The sequence below is a fragment of the Diabrotica virgifera genome, chromosome 2 (genome assembly GCF_917563875.1).
Source record: "Diabrotica virgifera virgifera chromosome 2, PGI_DIABVI_V3a".
NCBI lineage: Eukaryota > Metazoa > Arthropoda > Insecta > Coleoptera > Chrysomelidae > Diabrotica > Diabrotica virgifera.
In genome coordinates this window covers 237,320,518-237,343,438 of record NC_065444.1, presented here as the reverse complement: position 1 = coordinate 237,343,438, position 22,921 = coordinate 237,320,518, and the positions used below count along the sequence as shown (strand labels likewise).

The 22,921-nt window shown below is 31.8% G+C and overlaps 3 protein-coding genes across 6 annotated transcripts in view; 1 reads left to right on the top strand and 2 right to left on the bottom strand.

Annotated features, from left to right (window-relative positions):
• The window catches only part of LOC126880502 (zinc finger protein 664-like), an 80,981-nt gene extending 74,182 nt beyond the window's left edge, over positions 1-6,799 (bottom strand). For all 3 annotated transcript variants that reach the window (XR_007696611.1, XR_007696610.1, XM_050644385.1), the window contains exon 1: positions 6,456-6,799. Coding sequence is in view for 1 of the 3 variants with exons in the window: in XM_050644385.1 (XP_050500342.1) it covers positions 6,456-6,672 (217 nt within the window). In the remaining 2 variants the exon portion in view is untranslated. The remainder of the gene's footprint in view (positions 1-6,455) is intronic.
• Positions 6,800-7,044: 245 nt separating this feature from the next.
• Positions 7,045-22,471, top strand: LOC126880501 (uncharacterized). The gene is made up of 2 exons (XM_050644381.1): positions 7,045-7,369; positions 22,095-22,471. Exons 1-2 carry the CDS (start codon positions 7,147-7,149, stop codon positions 22,217-22,219), a joined length of 348 nt encoding a protein of 115 aa, XP_050500338.1. The 5' UTR covers positions 7,045-7,146; the 3' UTR covers positions 22,220-22,471.
• Positions 22,215-22,921, bottom strand: part of LOC126880499 (protein salvador homolog 1) — a 53,185-nt gene continuing 52,478 nt past the window's right edge. For both annotated transcript variants that reach the window (XM_050644380.1, XM_050644379.1), the window contains exon 8: positions 22,215-22,412. In XM_050644380.1, the coding sequence (XP_050500337.1) occupies positions 22,358-22,412 (55 nt within the window). In that variant the 3' untranslated portion in view covers positions 22,215-22,357. The remainder of the gene's footprint in view (positions 22,413-22,921) is intronic.

Below are 22,921 nucleotides of genomic sequence, written 5' to 3'. Positions count from 1 at the left end.
AATGTAACCAAAAATATTGTGCGCTTTTTTTTAATTGCGATTTTCGTTTGTTAATTTTGCAATTTTTATTGATTTTTAATTTTGTAGCTTAGGATATTGATTTTAGAGAAAAACTTTTTAATAGAAAGTTGTAGTAAATTAAAAAACCGACAATTTGAGGTACGGTAAGTTTAATTTGGTTAATTGGTTATTGCAAAACAGCCTGCGAAAGGTCCAAAATGGCCGTTTTTTACAATTGCATTATTTATTGTACAAATATTTTTTTTTATTTTTTAAAGCTTTAAAATGAAGATCTTTCGATTCCAAACATAAAAAAAAATTGTAGAGCCAGATTAACGAATTTGTTGCTTAGATATTATAAATTGTTTATCCCAAGAGGTCAAGGCTAACACTTTTTGGAAAAAAATCGTAGAAAGTTGGTGAAACATCTAATCTCCTTCTAAAGAGTTGTATTTTCATATTCTGATGTAAATAAATGCGTAAAATATTTTTAAACCTCTAATTTTTGGGTTTGAAAATAAAGGGGCAAATTTCGTTATAAACATTTAGAGCTGAAGCGGCCCTGTACATCCTATGAGTTTTTAACTTACAGATTATTGTTGCTAAAGATGAAACAAAGATTTATAAAAAAGAAATTATTTTAAGAAATTATTTTACAGTCATTGACTAAAGAAATACTTATATTATCTTAAAATAAAAATTATTATAAAATATAATTACATTTAATTATTAAAAATTATTTTTAAAATCGGTGCTTTGCGAGCGGCCGAATTTTGCAAATCGCCCGGCTCGCTTAAAATCCGCGCGGTCCGAAAATTTTTACGTAACTTGTATTAAATTTTGACAGAAAACAATTTAATAATATTGCCATTATAATATACAGTCTATTCACCACTGTATTTGTTTTTCTTGATAAACTTTTATATGTGAAATTTCATTTCTGAAGAAATAATATTACAAAAATGATACATATATATGAAATATATAAATATATTTTTAATTTTTTCATTGTTATATAAATATAATAATAATAATGTTACTTCTTACTATAATATACAATATAAAACTTTATCAAGAAAAACAAATACAGTGGTAAATAGACTGTATATTATAAAGGTAATATTATTAAATTGTTTTCTGTAAAAATGTAATACAAGTTAGGTAAAAATTTTCCGAGCACGCGGATTTGAAGCGAGCCGGATGATTTGCAAAATTCGGCCGCTTGCAAAAGCACCGATTAAAAAATATCTTTTAATAATTAAATGTAATTATATTTTATAATAATTTTTATTTTAAGATAATATAAGTTATTCTTTAGTCAATCACTGTAAAATAATTTCTTAATTGTTATAAATAAAGGCACTATGATTTAAGAAAAAAAAACAATTATCTCGGCTTCAGTTGGTTGTAGAAAATTCTAATGTTTTTATAAATCTTAGTTTCGTCTTTAGCAACAATAATCTGTAAGTTAGAAACTCATAGGACATACAGGATCGCTTCAGCTCTAAATGTTTATAACGAAATTTGCCCCCTTATTTTCAAACCCAAAAATTATCTCGGCTTCAGTTGGTCGTAGAAATTTTTTATTTTTTTATAAATCTTTGTTTCATCTTTAGCAACAATAATATGTAAGTTAAAAACTCATAGGATGTACAGGGCCGCTTCAGCTCTAAATGTTTATAACGAAATTTGCCCCCTTATTTTCAAATCCAAAAATTAGAGGTTTAAAAATGTTTTACGCATTTATTTACATCAGAATATGAAAATATAACTCTTTCGAAGGAGATTAGACGTTTCACCAACTTTCTACGATTTTTTTTTTCAAAAAGTGATAGCCTTGGACATTTGACCTCTTGGGATAAACAATTTATAATATCTAAGCAACAAATTCGTTCATCTGGCTCTACAATTTTTTTTATGTTTGGAATCGAAAGATCTTCATTTTAAAGCTTTAAAAAATAAAAAAAATTATTTGTACAATAAAAAATTCAATTGTAAAAAACAACCATTTTGGACCTTTCGCAGGCTGTTTTGCAATAACCAATTAACCAAATTAAACTTACCGTACCTCAAATTGTAGGTTTTTTAATTTACTACAACTTTCTATTAAAAAGTTTTTCTCTAAAATCAATATCCTAAGCTACAAAATTAAAAATCAATAAAAATTGCAAATTTAACAAATGAAAATCGCAATTAAAAAAAAGCACACAATATTTTTGGTTACATTTTAGTAGAAGTTATTCCTGGCATCGTCCTTTACAACACCTGATAGGTTTCAAAAATTTCTGAATTATATCACGTTTTTTCACCCACAGCCTGGAGTATTAGACAGGTTCACTCAGTGAAAGTTAGGACAGGAAGGGCTTTACAAAGTCCAACCCTACCGTCAAAACCGTTGGTCTACTCCTACATTTCCGGCAAAACAAGGGTTGATTAGGATGTTGCCAGGTTTAAATGTTCTTAGAAATCTTATTAAACCATAGCCGTCTGTGAACATTTATTTTCGTAATAATCAAGAACCACATACTTCACTGAGATATTAAACTGAATTTAAATGTTAAAATAAAAGCTTATCACAATTGTTACTATATCTACAAGCTAGCAATTAAACCAAAATTATCCACGTTTCTATATGTAAAAAAATATTTGGCAACGATGCCAACAAAAATTTGTTGACAGTTGTTACAGTGTTGCTAAATTTCGGAAGACTTCATTGTCGTTATTATCTAGCCATATCAAAATAACTCTTAAAATAATCTAATAAAACACCAATCTTTAAAAAAAATGATCTAAGCTAATATACGATGAATTAAGAAATAAAAATCATAAATATACGATGAAGTACCAAATAAAACAATGTACCTAATCAATTAGACGGCAACATGGCCAACAGGAAACGGAAACTGGAAATTTGTCGGTTATATTTATATCCTTAAAAAATTCTGTAAGAACCAATATTTTTTAAAATATGGCAACATTGTTAGAAAAGTGACATGCCTTAACCCATGGTACAAAGACGCCAGGTTCGATATTGCGCATGCGACTATCAGCTGATCGCGTTCTGTCAACGTCACAATGAGAGTAGCCGCTATTGGAATACATACATTTATGTGGAAGTTGTATCGATTTTTTAGCTTTTGGGGAGATTTTTGTGAGATTTAAGTATATCAGTAGGCTTGTTAGTGTGAAAAAATTTCCAAAATTAGTTTATTTAAAAAACAACTGAAGGGTATCTTAAAATAAGTTTGTTGTAGTTTATTATTCTGAGATGTTTGATAGTTTAAAATTTATTGTTTATAAAGTAGAGCTTTCTTAAAACTTCTCTAATGTACAAATTACTTTTGAAATTTCATTCGGTCGACAAATTATTGAATTTTACAGAAATGATTGAAATTTAAAGATGGATAACTATATAATTTATGTATAATATTGATGATTTGATATACTATATAAATTATATCCAATGTTCTTAATTACATTTTAGGCTATATATGTCGGTATATACCTACTCAATATTTTTCCTATGCTAATTTCAAAATTGCTGTGGTAAGTATTTTATATTGAAGACCAAAGTAATAATTATTTATTCATCAAATTTTGCCCTATCTCAAAACAAAATTCTGACATAAATACGTATCAGTTATCAATAGTCCTGACTGGACGTTATTAGATAAAAAATAAATATCATCTTACAGTGACTCAACCCCGGCTGGGCACTGGGCAATAAAAAAGGTAAATACCTGTTTAGATACTGCCACATGTATATACTTACTGCCATTTTGGTCCAGAGAAATAGGATTTTTGTCGGGACACTTGAGCAGCCAGGTTGCAAATGGGTTTTTTGGGTACTATATACCTAATACATTAAAAATACAAAAATGCCCATCACAATTATTCAGACGAGAAATTTTTTTTTTGTTTAAATCGCTACAGGTAAAAATAGAGTAATTAAATATCTTCCGCTTACACGTGGATTGACCAAGTCTCCGAAGAAGGCATAAACGCCTAAAGAAACCTCCAGAAGAATTGGTGGTAAAAATGCATCAACTGGATACTACATTTAATAATTTTAATGGGTCTGGACTTCAGTTAAAGTCAGGGAAAAATTATTTGCAAAGACTTGATGTTTCTGAAAAGATTGAATGTGATTACAAAACCAATATCCTGTTTTTTCGGTTGCGCATGTATTTTAGGATTAAGAAATTAAACTAACACTTAAAGAAAATATGAGAAATAAGAGAAAATTAAAGAAAATTGTAACTTAGTCTTGTGTTTTATTTGTTTCGTGATTTTGTTTCACACCATTAATAATCAATTATTTTCATTTGTTTACGTGCAACTAAATGAAGGCTCGATTCATAAGAGCCCATACATATGGGTGGGGGGAGGGCGTGGCCTTCATGGCTTTTCGGGTTCTTTAAACTATATATCAGGGGTGGCCAAACTGTGGCTCGTGAGCCACATGCGGCTCTTTGAAGGATAATTTGTGGCTCTCAATAAATGTACCAGAATTTCTTTTAATTTTTGTGTTTCAAAATGTCTTCAAGTACTGACAATAAATAAATATAAAAGACTAAGTATAACATCAGGACTTAGACAAGGAGACCTCTTATCACCATTGCTATTTAATTTGGCCTTAGAATATGTACCTAATAAGTAAAATATCATCTGAGCTGACAGCGAATTGATGATCAAAACTATTGTTGGCCTTTACTGATGATATAGGTGCATTCGCTCATTCTACAAAAGATGTGAGAGACGTGTTTTCACAACTCGAGGAAGAAACAGGTAGTCTGGGCCTTCGACTAAATGAAGAGAAGACGAAATACATGCTATAGTAACCAAAAATCCAAGACCAAGAGTTAGGCAGAACCAGTGATATGGGAGTATCACTGGGCAGAACATAACAACTATTAATGAGCACAACTTCGTACATGCCAATTATTCGCCCAAGTTACATATGAAAGTGAAACATGGACTCTACATCAGCGGGAACTAAATAAGTGGCTGATATTTGAAAGTAAAGGCTCTCAGAATAATATTTGGCTCTCAAAGAAATTGACAGGAGAGTGGAAAAGGCGCTGCAAAGCTGAATAAGTGGCTGTGTTGTGTGTGGTAGGTACTGAAAACATCATCACACATATCAAAACCAAGATAAGATGGGCAGGTCATGTGGTAAGATCAGAGGAAAACAGAGTGTTTTTGAGAGATGGTAGAAGATCAATAGGCCGTCCCAGAAAAAGATGGAAGGTTAATGAATAATTCTGAAATAGTAAAGGCTGCTTGTAGAATTATTTGCATATTTGAAACAACGATGTGAACCATTTTCTTTCACTTTAAAATTCGTGAAATCGAAACACTGAGAAAAAAATTTAATACCTTTTTATTGCAGCTCGCGAAAAATTCCAAATTTTGAAAAATGGCTCGGATTATCAAGGAGCTTGGCCACCCCTGCTATATATTGTCATCCAAAGTATACAAAATGTAATGTGCAACATCTTCAAGTCTAGCCCCCCTACAAATTTTTATATGTACGCCCATGGCTCGATCCCCTCCTTAACACTGGTCCCAAATAAGACAAGCCAATCAAAAACAAGCTCGTAAAATTTATTTAAAAAGCGACGAATACAAAAAATTTTTTGAATATACATCACAAATTTATTTTAGAAATTTATTTTTGTTCATTGTATTGTTAATTAAATTTTTAAATCAAAATAATAAAACACCTACATTTCAATAAATCCTAAATAGTTAAACAGAAATTATATTAATCTATTAAAATGACTCTTTATAACCAATTTAAGACTAATTGTGCTCCAAGCGCTAATGTTTTAAATGGGGAATATTTAAAATCACTCTCATTGTGACGTCATGCGCAAACTCATCCGAATTTCGGATATTCCGGCTATCGTACCTGGCGTCTTTGTACCATGGCCTTAACCACAGAACTACAAATCAAGACCAAGATGGAGGATACATTTGAAAATTAATGCCAAAATAGAACATTTTGAAATGAGAATTATAAAAAAAATAGGCATTGAAATCTAGAAGCCTTGAGTTTTTTAGCATTATAAAGTGAGTACAAAGACATACATAAGATTTTTTTGTGTTTCCACCTTCCGATTGCTGTGCACATCTTCTAGACTATAACCAAAATTTTCAATTAGAAGGATATAATTGCATGCTAGAATATAGTTTTTAATTCCAAACAACTTTTCATAATAGCAATTTTCAATATTGTGAAAAATAAATCTACTTTACTCTTAAATGAAATTCAAACTTTTTGACATACCTCGTATAATATTAAAAAAAAAATGATATTTGATGGTTAAATCTTCGGTTTCGGACCATGCCGAGCTTTTTATGAAGAATAACTTTTTTATGTAAAATCAATAATAAAAAAGTTTTCCATAATATGGATACAACTTACAGGGACATACTGTATGATTACTAACCGTTTTCAGTTTTTTGGTTTTCTTCAAATGGGTTGAGTTTATTTCCATGTTCGATTTCAGTTTTTATGGGGCATTTCTTTAAGTCTCCAACATCATATGTGTCATGAGTAGTTTGCTCATTGGATTCCTCCTGTATTTCACATTTAAAGTCATCCATGTCATTATACTCTATTTCTATTTTACACGTTTCTTCGCTAATTTCTTGTTTGACTTCCATTTGATTCGTGACGTGATTTTTTTATTTTAGTTTTATATATATTCCAATAAATTTAAACCAAAGAATTGAAATCACTCAACAAAAATAAAACAAATTCATAATAAAAAATGTAAACAAACAACAAATCTGAAGTGTCAGTGTCAAGTGTCATGTCATAAATAAGTGTTACCAATTTATGCCTAAATGTCACAATCGTTCGATACGTGATACGGTTGGCTATTTACCCATAGATGAGGGGGTTATTTACCTTAATTTACAGTACGATACAAATTAATTTTCTGTACTTAAATTTATTTATTATTTAATAAAATTATTGTTTATTTATTTTTATGATTTTAGTATCTTTTAATAAATTTTATTGTGGTTGAATATTGTTTCAGTAGGATGGCCATCAATGAATAAAAATTGAAGAAGTAAAATGTTAAAATTATATAACCTAAAAGGAAAATTTTAGGTTAGACAAATGTAAACAAGATGTCATTGTTTAGATTTAACTGGTTAAGAAGATTTGTTAGGAGGAATACACACGAAATTCCTGAAAACAGGGCAGCATTATGGAAACAAAGATTATCTGTAGTGTACGCAGTTATAGCTTGGAATGCTTTTGGTTTTGTAGGTTATATGATATACAAAGGTAAAGGGGATTGGGCAAATTATTATGGTCTAAAGACAGAGGAAGAGATGAATATGTCCCCAGGTATGTAAAAATATAAATAACGTTTTAGTTCCTACATTTTTCTCGAAGTGTACCCTTACATCCTTTAATATCACTTGTATATTTACATCATTATATTATGTAATGCATGAAGTTTATTCCATAGATATATATTGCCTCTTGTCATCTTAAAATGGGTGACGATTGCGACGGAGATAAGTGAGCCTATTTGGTCGGTAGTCTCTTTCTAATTCAAGGGGAGTATCAACGATGTCACTGTCCTACTCTATACGCTGTGAGCTTCGCTGGTGTCGCTCCTGGCGGATTACTAATCAACTTTCACTGGTAATTTTTAAATTTATTATTTAATTGTTATCGCTTAATATTTACAATGCAAAAAAGTAATTAAATTATAATCGATTTTTTTAAGATTTTGCTAATTATTTTGACGTTCTATTGATAAAATATGAATTTCTTATTTCGGATCCTTTCACAATTATCGTGTAGATGGCGGTAAGATTAATATATTAATTTATAATTAGATATTACGGAACATTAAAAAAACTTAAATTCAGTATTTAAAACGTATTGTATATTTAAGGTAAAAATATATAACACAGCTTTGACAAACTAATACTTTTTATAATTAATGTTTTTAATTTTAATTTTAAATTAATCACTTTGACATTTATGTCAAATTTCCAGTAATCGTTTACAGACTTGTCACTACTGGCGCTCGCGAATTTGTAAATATCCCTTCTACGTACGAGCTCACAGCGTATAGAGTATTATTTAAATGTTTTGACAGTTCGAGCGGGTGCCGACGAGAACTGGTCTTTGGACGTGGATAATCAGGGTTCGAATCCCATAACAATCTTGTACTTTTTTTATTTTTAATTTAATCAATATTGTGTTTATTAGATATTATTACATCTCTAAAGTAAATCTATGCAAAGAAATATATAACAAATAAGAAAAACTGTGTAGGTACTTACCTATAGATTTTTAAAAATATAAAAGACAATGTTATTTTTTTAATAAGTTAATGGTAGAATAGTATAAAGTAATTGTTAAATATTCGTACAAATTACCAATAATTAATATCAACATAATGTACCATCGATTTATTAATTGAATCGGTCATTTCAAAAACAACACAAGTCACATATTCCTAATTTTACAGAAGAGCAAAGAAAACTAACTATATAGTTGAAAGATGGATGAAATGGATGACATCAAAATTCAGAGTTATATTGTAGTTTTGTTCCTAATTTTTATACTGGACTGGTGTCGTTTTTGCACACAACGTTTATCTTAAAGGAGTCTATTCCTCTCAAAAAGTTAGTTTCTGAAAATTGTGGACCTTATAATTAGACATTATTTTTATTTATGAAACTATTGTTACAATTTTTTGAAAAGGTAGAAGCAAAACAAACATTATTCACATCATTCGAATAAGGCCGAATTTATACGTATTATTGTATTAATAACGAACGACTTTATGTCTCAAAGGATGAATAAGTACCTATTTAAATATTTTTTGTATTATTTTTATTATAAAATAAATAAAAGTACAATTTTACTGTTAACGTATTTTGTTTGCAGTAGAAAGTTTTTAATAATTATTAATATGAAGATTATACTAAATCAAAACCACAAAATGCTAATATTGATTGGTAATTATTATTATACTACCAGTATAATTTAACAATACATACCTATATTGATTTATAGTATGTATTCCAATATTAACTTACTGTACATACATTTATTATTTGCTAGATTTACTTAGATCCATTTTTCAGATGTAAAAATATCTAATAAACGCAATATTGATTAAGAGGATCGGTACGTATTTTCGGTTGCAATGCTATTCAAATGGGGATTCATTTTTTTCGAATCCTTAGAAAACTAATAAGTATTTTTGAAAAATTTAAACGCAGAATGAAAGATTAAGTACGTTATTAGCGAGGGCCGAAAGTCCCTGAGAACTTCTATAATGTTTATTTTAATAAGTTACAGGGGTGAAAAACTAAGAGAAAATTTAGTGTGATTTTTAATTTCAAATATATCATTCAAAATAAACTTTTTATTTATTCTAAGGGACTTTCGGCCCTCTGTAATAATTTAGTCTTTCATTCTGCGTTTAAATTTTTCAAAAATATTTATTGGTTTTTTCAGGATTCGAAAAAAATGAACACAATGCCGTGGTAATATTTTCCAAATCTATCTTTGTCTTACAACGCACTCAGCCGAATATAATATTGTCAGCATATATTGTCAGTCAGACACTGACAATCAGTGACAATTTTAAATATTTGACATTGCATCGGGAATATGTTGAGTTATTGATTAAATATTATTGATATATAGTGTATTTGATAAATAATTGATTTAAGATGTGAACTTAATAAAAAGTTATTTATTGTGTATTATTTGTGGAAGATCCAAGCAGAGAATACATCAGGATAATATATTCTGTGATCCAAGTATTTTGTAGTTAAAGATGTTCAAAATTGTAAGCGTTCCATAACAATATATTATTATTTATTTATTTATTTATTATTATTATTATACGGGATAACCCCATTAACAGAAAAATTACAGTTAAATATTAATACATTTCCAAAAGGTAATAATAAATTCAATGTGTTAAATATGACTTAATTAATCTAAAAAATAGAGAGTTAGAAAAGTATAAAAACACTGAAAAATTTCATATGTCACGAAAATTAATATATAACATAAATATTGACTACAAAAAAATATACAACATACAAACATAACACTTAAGAGTATAAAAATAACATCACAGAGCAAGAGATCTTTTTAATTGATTTAGAGTTATATTAAATAAATCAAGTTCGTAATTATTTAACAATCCCATATACCTATCAAGTGGGTTGTGAACGCCATACAATGTTCTATGGAAAGGTATTTTAAACATATTATGGTAACGGAGAGCTTGATAAGGAACATTAAAATTAATCTGACTTAAAAGATTGGGAGAATCTATAAGTCCATTTATGATCCTAAAAATGAAAACAGCACCTGCTATGTCACGGCGTACCTTAAGTGGAGGTAGGGACAACTGTTGTTCAAGAAAAGAATAATCGTGATTGACAATGATAGTTTGTGTATAGTAAGCACATGATCTCAAGAATCTATGTTGTATTCTCTCGATAGTATCAATATGAGTCTGGAAATAGGGTGACCAAACCACAGAACTGTACTCCAAGAGGGACCTTACTAAGCTACAGTAAACAAGCCTAGTAGATTCAATAGAGAAGAATTTGCAATTTCTTGTAACAAATCCCAAAAGTTTAGATGCCTTCACAGATACAGCATTTATATGCTCCACAAAAGAAAGCTTCTCATCCAAAACAACACCCAAATCCCTAACGGAAGATACATATTCAAGTGGCTGATTATTAATGATGTAACCTGATTCAATTCTACTGACTTTCCGAAAGAAGCTTATAAAACAGCATTTCCTGGCATTCAAGAAAAGTTTGTTTCGAACACACCACTCCTGCAGTCTATTAAGATCCTCCTGCAACAACGCCTGGTCCAACAAATCATCCACAGGTCTCCAGAATTTCAGATCTTCAGCTAGCATTAAGCATTTACTATTCAAAAAGCAATTATTTATATCATTAACAAAGATGATAAAAAGAAACGGAGAAGTATGGCCACCCTGAGCAACTCCGGAGCTTACTGCAATAATGTCAGATAAATAGCTACCAATCTTCACTTGTTGAGTACGCCCCGATGAGGAGTTCTTAATCCACTCGACAAAGTTAACATCAAAACCCACAGACACCAGCTTTTCCAAGAGTACTTGGTGATCAACACGATCAAACGCTTTCGAAAAATCCGTGTATATGGCATCTATCTGTTTACGATCCTCCATTTGACACAATAAGTCAGACTGATACTCGACCAAGTTCGTCGCAGCAGACCTTTTTATGCGAAAGCCATGCTGCGAATCGGAAATTAATCCGTTACACAACCAAGAAAGCTGCTTGGCCACCAGGCTGTCAAAAAGCTTGGGTATTGCAGACTGAATGCATATGCTGCGATAATTTTCAATGTTATCCTTTTGCCCATTTTTATAAACAGGTATAACGTAGCTCTCCTTCCAAGCAGCAGGAAACATAGATGTCGCCAAAGACCTGTTAAACAGTAAATGCAAAGGTATGACTAGAGTACAGACACACTTTTTCAAAAGATAATTAGGCACACCATCAGGACCAGCTGACAGCTTATTGGGAAGATCACTTATACTGTCAAAAATTTCAATTATGGATATCGCAGCAGGTCTAATACATGTACTTACATTGCTACCCTCAGGGTAGCAGGGCACCCGGAGCTGACCATTATTAGGCAAGTAAACAGTTTGAAAGAACTTCTTAAATAAATTTGCTATATCTTGACCGTTAGATGCTGATTGGTCTAAATAAAATAAAGAGCTCGGTAAGCTATGAGTAGATCGCTTGTCATTAATGAACTTCCAAAATGATTTAGGGTTATTTTTTAAGCTAATGTCTACTCCACCCATATAGCCACTAAAGCATGTATCAGACAAACGCTTACACTCAGCCCTAAGGCGAGAAAACCTAACATATTCAGCATCAGACTGACTTCTCATGTACATAGAGTGGGCACGTTTTTTCTCCTGCGTTAAATTCCTGAGTTCGTGGGAAAACCATTTAGGGAAGGAAGATGTTCTGAATCTTTTTAATGGTACAAACAATGCTATCCCCGTCAACAGAACATCATAGAACAAACCCACAGAATTATCAACACCCTCAACCAGACAGTTCTGCCAATCCATGGATGCAAGGAAGTTATTGAGTTCAGCGTAGTTTCCATTTACAAAATCATAAAAGAATTCATCATATTTTAAATTTTTTGAATCAGTTAAATCTAAGTTTAAAAAACACTCATAACCCACATGGTGTTGGCTAGGGTCTACCAAAGGATCTTTTGCTTTCAATACATTTAATTCCCTAACATTTGAAAAAACCAAATCTAAAAATACATTACGATTATTAGGAACATTAATGTGTTGAAAGAATTTTAAAAACCCTAACTCTTGAGCAACATCTATTGCAGGATCCCCTCCAGGACACTGAACCATTAATCCATACTCGTCATTCAGCCAAGTTGCATTGGGTAGGTTGTAATCGCCAAATATGTATATGTTAAGTGAAGTGTAACGTATGGTAATATCTTCTATAGATTGACAATGCAAACTGTAAGTATCTCGTGAAGATTGTGGAGGAATGTATACTCCACCCACCACAAACCTTGTTGTTTTATATTGGCATATTGGCATTATTAAAAAATCACTTTAACACTTTTCCTCTTTTCTCGATTGATTATTAGTTTTTGTTGTACAAATAAATTATTACAATCACTGAAAACATAGTTAGTGAAGAAATTATCACATTTATTAACTGAATTAATAATTTGCAATTATAAAAATAATAGTTATCCAAGAACATCCAAAACCCATCTCTTTAAATTAATGATGACATTTTCAAGTAGAATGACATTCTAGTAATGTTTACATATCCATACCAGTGTGAATTTTACTACACGTAATTTTCTGTGTAAAGACAGAAAAAGTAGGGATACACGTAAAATATTTGCGAATTATGTACCCATAGCCTTAAATTAAAAATAAAAAAGGTTTTAAAAAACCATTTATCGTCAACACCCGCTCGAACTGTCAATACATAATACTCGATAAAGTGGGATATGCTTTTTCTCATGAGCATTTTTCAGTGCGTCACAGTTTTTCAATTTCTTTCTAACGCATTAAAATGTATATGAAAGAAAAAAAGGCACGTCGGTGATTACTTTGGTAATTATTCTAGTTTGGTAGTTATTCTAGTTGTCGATAGATGGCGCTATAATAGAAAAAAATTTATTTACTAATTATATAATATATCTACGAATATAATCTGTACAATTTATAAGACTATACAAATCAATGAAAATACCATTTTATAAATGCAATAAAGACAATTGATTTGTTTTTATGCCCATTTGCTAATAAAATTTGACAACTGTCAGATTTAACTAAAATGTCATGTTAGAATAAATGTTATAAATGTATATTATCACGGACTTACCTTTTTTTCTATCATTTGTGACGCACTGAAAAATCCTCATGAAAAGAACCATAGTCACGTCATCGATATTCCCCTTGAATTAAAAAGAGACTACTGACCAAATAGGCTCATTTATCTCTGTCGCAACCGTCACCCATTTTAAGATGCCAGGGCGCAATCTAGAGTATTATATATCTATGGTTTATTCTGCAATAACACAGCTAAATGATGGCAAAGCAGCAGGCCCCGATATTATACAAGCAGAACCAATAGCAATAATCACAAAGATATTTAACAACATAATATACAACTCTACAGAAATACCAACAGAATGGTATTGCACTTCTAAAAAAACCAGGAGCCAAAAAATGTGCTAAAGGTAATCCATACAAGAATTTACAAGCTATGTGAAAGTCAAATTTCGCCCAATCAGTTCGGGTTCATAAATGCTGTTGGTACGAGAGAGGCTTTCTTTTCAATACAAGTCTTATTCCAGAGATGCAGAGACGTCAATTGCTACGTATACACATGTCTGGTTGATTATCAGAAAGCATTTGATTGAGTACAACACACCAAGATGGTGCAAATACTAAAAGAGGCAGGAATTAACAACCAAGATCTGAAAATAATTAGAAATCTTTACTGGAATCATACTGCAAACCTCAGAGTTAACGGTGAACACACTGAATATGTAAAAGTCAGTAATTTTCAATCTTTACTCTAAAAGAATATTTATTGAAGCTTTGCACAAAACTAAAAAAGGTATTCTACTAAACAAGTACCGGCTAAATAACATCAGGTATGCAGATGACACCATAGTATTTGCGGACAACTTAGAAGACCTACTACAAGTCCTCATGAACAAAATCACATATATTAGTCAACAATATTAATGTAAAGAAGACAAAGCTTATGATCATTAGCAAGAAAATGATAACAGAAGGTCAACTTTACATCAACCAAACCCCTGTAGAAAGGGTCAGGCACTACAACTACCTCAGCACGATAATAAATGAAGAATGGACCAACAGCCAAGAGATAAGAGCATGCATCGGAAAAGGTAGATCAATCTTAAACCGTATGGGGGCCTTTTTCAAGAGCCACAACGTTTCTCTTGGTATAAAAGTAAGAATACTGAGATGCTACGTCTTCTCTGTCCTTTTTTATGGTGTTGAATCATGGACCTTGAATGAAGATATGTGCCGAAAATGGGAAGAATTTGAGATGTGGCTATATCAGAGAATTCTTAAAATCCCATGGAGTAATCGGGTCACAAATGAGGAGGTCCTTAGAAGAATGGGGAAGAACTGAGAGGTACTAACCACCATCAAATCTAGAAAGTTGGAATACTTTGGATACATTATGTGAAATGAATCCAGATATGCCCTCCTACAAACCATCCTGCAAGGAAAAATATTTGGAAAGCGAGGTCCAGAAAGAAGAATATCCTGGTTAAAGAACCTGGTTCAATCGGAACCTTTTCATCGTTGCTGCAGATAAAGTGAAGTTTGCCATGATGATCACCAACATTCATCATGGATAGGTACATCAAGAAGATATTATGTAATTCTAATTGCCTTTTTTAACCATTAGTCTGCCACCAAGTTTAGTTTTTTTTTGAGTTACTTACCAAGGGTACTTTTAAGTCAGCCTTATTTTATCGGTTATAACTTTTTAAAATAAGCTAAAAGTGTTGTTTGTTCCCAAGAATCCTTTAGAGTACCTCCAAATCTTATTGTGTATTCAAACGAAATCGTTTAAAAGATATTTAAAGTATTACACATCAGCTGATAATTGATAACTAATAGATTTTCATTCATAGAGATTCTGACCAATAGAAAGCTACAGAACCAAAAATTACAGCCATAATTTTTTCTTGAGTATTACTTCAGATGCCCTCTGCTAGGGCTTGGATGTCAGGAATACACTAATTACTCATACTATGTTTATTTAATCACTATATACGTTAGTAACGAGTTGGTGGACAAAGTCTATATGCTAACTATATTGATGTCTAGATAATGAATGATCTCTTTCTTAACTTTCTATGTATCTATAAATAAATCCCAATTGTTTGTTATGATTGACGACACCATTGTGGCCGTGAAATACTAATAGTACATAACTGCTGACTCAGTTGTTTTTCAAAACGAGTGGCCTACATTGCAGAAGCAATGTCACCCAATTTACGAAATCAAAACAATGCATATAAATAATATTTGTTTGAGACTTTTAAAAATTAAATCGATATGGATTACTCTTATTTTTTGAATGCTAATATAAATCCTGTACACTTTGTTGCTACGCAAAAATACATTCAGTGACATGAATGACAATTAATGTTTTACAACTTGTCACAGAAAACACCAAGAAACAGGTTTAGCAAATATCCAGGCAAAGATGTCAATAAAATATTAGTTAAAAGATTTAAGAAGGCAGTTTTATTCATGAAATGATCTTACCGAATTATTCTCGAGCTCCTAAAAATTATTGATTTGTTTTGCCCTCGTGACACTTTGTCATAATTTTACTCCCCTTTGGGTAGTCAAAAACTGTCAAAGCGTCACTTGGGATACAAATCGATAATTTTAGAGCTCTCGTGTAATTACTACTGAAAATTCTCAAATTAGATCTACTTCAATACCTGGGATATAAGGACCCCAGAATTTGGTGGTACTCTGAAGTACTATAGGGAGACTATGGGTTAAGAGATGTGTGGCATCGACTTAGTAATATATTGTATGTACTATTTCTTTCTTCGTTTGCCTAAATTCTTGGCAAGTTTATTACAGTTTTTTTATCATGTTTCAGTAGTTCGTTGAAATAATAATTGTATGTCTTGTGTTATAAAACACGAGTATTTCACTCTTGTACCATATTCTACTATTACTACATGTCGGCTTATAGTGTTCTCTGCCATTTTCCGACTTCCAATCGACACTTTGTCCGGTAGTTTCATAGATTCCCTTCTGCTTCTTTCTATCAGCTGTTTGCCTATTCCTTTGCTTCAACTTTTTCTCAATCGACCTCGTTTTCTCTTTCCTTCTGATTGGAATTTCAGTATTTCCTTTGGTATTTGTTATTCATTCATTCTTTGTATATGTCCAAACTAGGTAAGTTGTTTTGTTGATGTCATCTGTGATTGTTCATTTGATTCCCATTATTTCTCTAATGCATTCGTTCGTAATCCTTTCTCTTCTATAAAAATTTATTTCTGTTGCTCTCAGCTTTGTCAGTAATCTTTCTTTCATTAGCCACACCTCGCAACTGTAGAGTGATTAAATTAATATTCCCAGTGAAATTAAATTTTGAAATTCTCTCGTAATCTCCCGTTTGGATTAGTTCCTGTGCAAATCTCTTGGAAGCTTAATTTCATTTCCAAATAAAGCGTTGTCATGGAGCATCTAGAGATAGATGATTTGTGATTAAGAACACGTGAGAAACTCGAAAATGTTCTACTGTAGTGTATATAAAGGAAACCGTTAATTTACCAGAGAGAAATACGCTTTCCCTTAGGCAGCTGCGCGAGCACCTCAAGAGAGCCGAAAACAACATTATGCACTAAGACCGATATAGACAATTTTAGATTTAAAATTATACCAAAATATTTTAGGAACTTATTTTTGAAACTACAGTAGAACCCCGATTATCCGTGCTCCTCGGGACCGGACGTGGCACGGATAATTGAGAAGCACGGATAATACGAACATTACTTCTTACATATAATACATATGTACATATCGATGGTTTAACCCCTTCGTGTCGGACCGTCATTCGGCAAGTCGGCTCCTATATACGGATTCGACCGTTTACCGAGCGGCTTCGCGCGGTCGGTTAAAATACAGTATCACACTACAACTAATTATAGTTAATGTAATAATAACTTTAATTTTAGAAATAAAACTATTTTTATTAAATTTATTATTCTACATAGTATGTGAGTTAAATTAAATTTTATCCATAAAATACCATTTTAAACAAAAACTAGTAAAAAAGAAAAACAAGATAATTCGGATGGAATTTCCCAGATTATTTTTGTGCTTGATATCGTCCCAGTCTCCTAATCTGGGAAATTCCATCCGAATTATCTTGCAAGGGATAGTAAGGTAAAATGTAAACAGCAGCACCGTACCTTCACCTCCCACACAATCCCATCAGTCAAACATCCAAACAACCTTATCCCCAATCAAATTAACTAAATCTAATCTCCTTCTGGACATCACCCACGTTTGGGCGTGGTTTCCCCACTTTTAGATTTGAATAAGGTAATTCGGACGGAACAAAAATACCTGAAATATGATGAAGATGGTGTCACCGCCTTATGGCGAACGAAAACTCATGATGCACCCGTGTGCATCACCGTACTGACCGGACAGTCAAGCATGATGCACACGGGTGCATCACCGTACCGAAGGGGTTAAAGCACACTTATTGCATGTCCACTTTTTTCCATTATTGAGTTATGCACTGTACCTTGATGACCTCCTAGCAGTCTATCATCCTGCATAGACATTGCATGTCCTAAAGTATTTGGTGTGGTACAAATGACATTTCAAAACTGTGAATTAAGCTCAAAAATGTATTATGAAGGGAACAATTGTTGTATGTCCATATACAATATCTGTGCTCTTAGCAGTATCAAAAGACTAAGGGCAGAACATTGTATGTCAACATTAGCACCTTGTGTGGTGTGTTTTTTTTGAGGTTATTGTTGAAAGTTTTCTTTTTTGGTGTCAAGTGAATTTATTGTTTATGTTTTATCGATAACACTAATGGAAAAACGTCCTAGAAGTTATAAACTGTTGCAGTTAGAAATAACAGAAGTTAGACTGCAGATAGAAAACTTTGAAGGACATAAAAATTATTCAAAGTGTTATTACGAGTACTTACCGGACGAAAATACCGAAAATCGAAGAGTATCTCTTAAGTTTTTCCGTAAGACTTTAAGCATTAAGTTAAAGATCACGAGATAAAATTTAGGAGCCTATGTAGGGACAGATAAAAGAAAAGGCCGTAAGGCTCCTAATACTACAGATGCAAATATAATTGTTAAAGCTTAGGGACACATCGATTCCTTTCCTCATATGGAAAGTCACTATTGTAGAAAAACTTAAAGAAGCTTTACTTGTCTTTGACTGTATGAACAATTTGGTCAGGAGAATAATATACCCAAGTGTACAATAAATGTATACAGATCTCTTTTCAATAGCAAATAATCTCCATTAAATTTTTTTAAACCAAAAAAAGATCAGTGTTCTCTCTGCAATAGTTACAAAAACGCTTCAGACAAGTCCGCCTTAGAAAATGACCTTGAAGATCATAAAAAGGGAGAGACAAACTGACTCTCTTAAAATGAATGGTGATGATAAGAAACGGTAAATAGATGACAAAGGTATAATCGATCTGTTTCATTTTACTTGCAGGCAGTTTTATCTATGCCCTACGCTGGTGATGCTCAAATCTCCTACAGCTGGGACACCTGGGACGAAACAAATGGAGGAAAAGAATCGTCTGAAATTGCATCCTGTTCCTAGTACTGTCAAAGTTTTCCGATACTTGCAGGGGTCAGAATCGTAACAAAAATATGACAATTGAATATTACATGCGGTAAATGCAATACAACGTCTAATCTAGATATTTATGATTTAAAACTTTAAAAAGGGGTAAACCCTGTAGTTGGCTGTATACCTTTAATATAACAACGTGGAATGAAGTAAACACTTCTGTTGTATGTAGGCATATGAATTTATTAAAATTCTTAAAATTTATCCACAAAGGAGTGAAAGTACAAAACGTTTTCGGTCAAACTGACCATCATCAGTGTAAACCTGGAAATAAGTGAACCACTAAGATTAAAAAGCAAAAGGGTGAAATTTTGGCAGTTCAAAAAATAAGAAATTGTGGTTACTTACGTCCAGTGTACAAGTAATTGTAACTAGCCACTTCAGTAGGTGTAAAAACGTCTAAATTACATTATTGTTACATTCTATATTAAAAAGTAGTCGACATAAAGTCGATGTCTTAAGATTTTAAAGATCACATGTGAATGTATTTCATCCTTGCTCGAAAATTGCACATTGATGAAATACATTCACATGTGATCTTTAAAATCTTAAGACATCGACTTTATGTCGACTACTTTTTAATATAGAATGTAACAATAATGTAATTCGTCGGCTTAGTGACACAGAAATGTACACCTCTTTCTGAACACCTAAAACCCCAGTGAGATTTCGTAGAATTTCGTAGATTGAACTTCAAAATGTGAAATGTAGTTAGATTTTTGTGTCTCTAAGCCGACGAATTTAGAGGTTTTTACACCTATTGAAGTGGCTAGTTACAATTACTTGTACACTGGACGTAAGTAACCACACTTCTTATTTTTTTAACTGTCAAAATTTGACCCTTTTGCTTTTTAATCTTAGTGGTTCACTTATTTCCAGGTTTACACTGATGATGGTCAGTTTGACCGAAAACGTTTTGTACTTCCACTCCTTTGTGGATAAATTTTAAGAATTTTAATAAATTCATATGCCTACATACAACAGAAGTGTTTACTTCATTCCACGTTATTTATGATTTATTTAAAATTCATGGAAACTGGCCTTGCGTGTTTAGCAGCAGATTCAATTCATGCCACTATCGACAGGATGGCACAGAAAAACACAAATCAGTTTATTTCTACTACAAGATTTTTACTATTTGGATGTGTCAGCCACACGAAGGGGTACAAGAAAATCACCTACATGGTAGAAGCCTCTACCTACCTGGGAAGACTGAAAAAAATATACTCTAAGCTACTGCCAATATTCATGGCAAAAAAAGATCTATTATACTTGTGTAATGTTTGAGTTATACCACTAGACAAAGACTATAAAGGCGCGATAGATTCTCTACCGACTAAAGGCAATTTGCAAGACATAGTTCCAATAGATAGTGCTTCTGAAAGTGAAATAGACTGTTGACGTTCTTTATTGTGTTAACATGAATAAATACATTAGGTGCGTTCGCGGGTACAGTTGACAAATTGTCGCCGACAATTTCTAACCTCACTTAATATAAATAATACTGTTAACAGATAAATAAACAAGGTATATTTACTTTTAATTAATATTATTAACTAATAATTAAATTATACTAGGCAAATATACCTTGTATATTTATCTGTTAAAGATATTATTTATATTATTTTAAAGTGCGCATGCGTTTTGCTGCTAATTTGTCGCCGACTAGTCGGCGACAGGCTCCCGCGAACGCACTTATTAATGTTCTATTTTTTACATAAAACGTCCAATAATTAAATCAAAATCATGATGTACACTTATTGTAATGTCCATACTTTTATTGCCAACCATTGTATGTCCATAGTTTTTTTAAAGACGTCTTTAATTTTTTTTGTGAGGAAAGGTATTTACTTTTATTGCTCATTTCAATGTTTATTTAATGACGTATCATAAAAAAAAATACGTAAAGTTTAATATTTAATGTAACGTTGTTCTACAAGAGCTTAAACATTCAAAATCGATTTTCTCAAAAAGTACATTCACGGACATACAAAAAGTGTTTTAAACCATCGATATATACTACATATGTACCTACCATATACATACATACATATGTACCTACCATAAAAAGATAACAGAAAAAGTAAATCTTTCATTATGAGTCTCCCTCTCGGCGTATTCGCGGTGTGCAAGTACTTGGAAGGGAAACGAGAAACGACCGTGCGCGAGTCGCGGAGAAATATTGCAACTATCTTAAATAATTCATATTGTCAATTGAAATTGTCAAATTGACGTATATTTCATACCTTCTGTCATTGAAGCAGAAAAATTATATATTGCTCCACAATATTGATATGATATGCAATTATTATATAAAGGTAAATTTAATTAATTGTATTTTGCTTGCAGTACTGCATTTTAATAACTAATTTTATTTACTACATACAATTGTTTACGTTTGCCTAACATAACCTGCATCTTATTTTTTCTTCTTATTATTTTTTTGGACTATGGCCTTGACAATTATCCAGCAACCAGGACTAATATAATTGGCCAATATAATTAAAAGTGCGAATAAAAGTATAGAGCGTAGAAATAGAGGTCGCTTTGCCGAACTTGCACGGTCCCAATAGAGTTTCCGTCCAGTGATTTACGGTGACGCTATTTTGATAAAACCTCGAAAATGCAATTTCAGTAATAGAAAATCATAACACGGATAATCCGCACACGGATAATCGGGGTTCCACTGTATAAGGTACTAAAAAATGCAAAAAATATTTTTTTTAAATTCTAAAGTGAACTAATACCTTAGAGAAAAATTACAAAATATCTTGTTTAGAATGATCCAAAAAATCGGAAATAATATCTGCCCGGGCCAAGATTTTTTTATTTAAAAAAAAAAGGATTTTTTTAATTATTAATTAATTATAATCAGAACAAAATTAGATCGGGTACCGCTTGTATTTTTTTTATAATTGTTAACATACTAAATTACATGTTCAATAATTTTTATACATTAAACAGATCGGTGCATTTCAACCCTATATCAGATTCTCTACTATATTGACTGACATCCCACCGTAGTTCAACTAAGCCATCTTATCATTTAGTTGATTTAATTCTTCAATAATATTTTTGTAGGTCACCAATGGGTTAAAACTTTAAATCTTCAAGGAGCAGAGGTATACAGAATAAAAGGATTTTCCCTCCAAAAAGTAGAAGAGAAGGAAACAATGGAGAAAAATGAAAATAATTCTCAAGTTTAATTATTTAAAAATATAATCACAATAATTGGATTCTGTAAAGCGAGTTACAATCTTTTAAAAATATAGAACATTTCTTACTTAAACTTAAAATGTACAATAAGGAACTTCACTAGCTTTCCCAATCACAGTGTTCCAATACTACCGATTTTTTCTATTAATGCCAAACTTTTCCATTTCCATCATTAAGGCCGATCTGGAAACATGTATATATAGATTAGTATTGTAAATTATTAAATATACTGTAGAATAACATGTACAATTCGTTTTTATAAAGCCGCGTCCTCACTGGTAAATTTTTACGTGCATATTGAACTTATGGTTCGTCGCAAATTTAACTGCTCGACTATTGAAAATTTGTTAATTTGTTTATCGTTCGTTGTGCGCGTCTGCTCAGGTTGTGTAGAGGAACTTAAAAACACACTCTGTACCAAAAAAGCGTCCACACTGCAAACCGTATGCGACGCAAATCCTTTGATCTTCGCTCAAAAACCGACAACCAATGGAGCGTGTGCGTCGAATCTTCTTGCGTCCGATTTGTGCGACGAACACGTTCACATTAGCACAATTTACTTCGAGCACGCAAATATTTGCGACGAACAGCTGGTTCGTCAAAAATTGTTACCAGTGAGGATGCGGCTTTAGATATCTCCACTTAAGTTTCATACTAGAAGTAAAATAAATATGAACACCACAATTATTCGC

Bases quoted from the DNA above. Each gene is read 5' to 3' on its own strand.
- LOC126880501 (XM_050644381.1), top strand. From the start codon at position 7,147: ATGTCATTGTTTAGATTTAACTGGTTAAGAAGATTTGTTAGGAGGAAT. The intron at 7,370-22,094 runs GTATGTAAAAAT...ATATTTTTGTAG, and splicing joins AGAGATGAATATGTCCCCAG to GTCACCAATGGGTTAAAACT.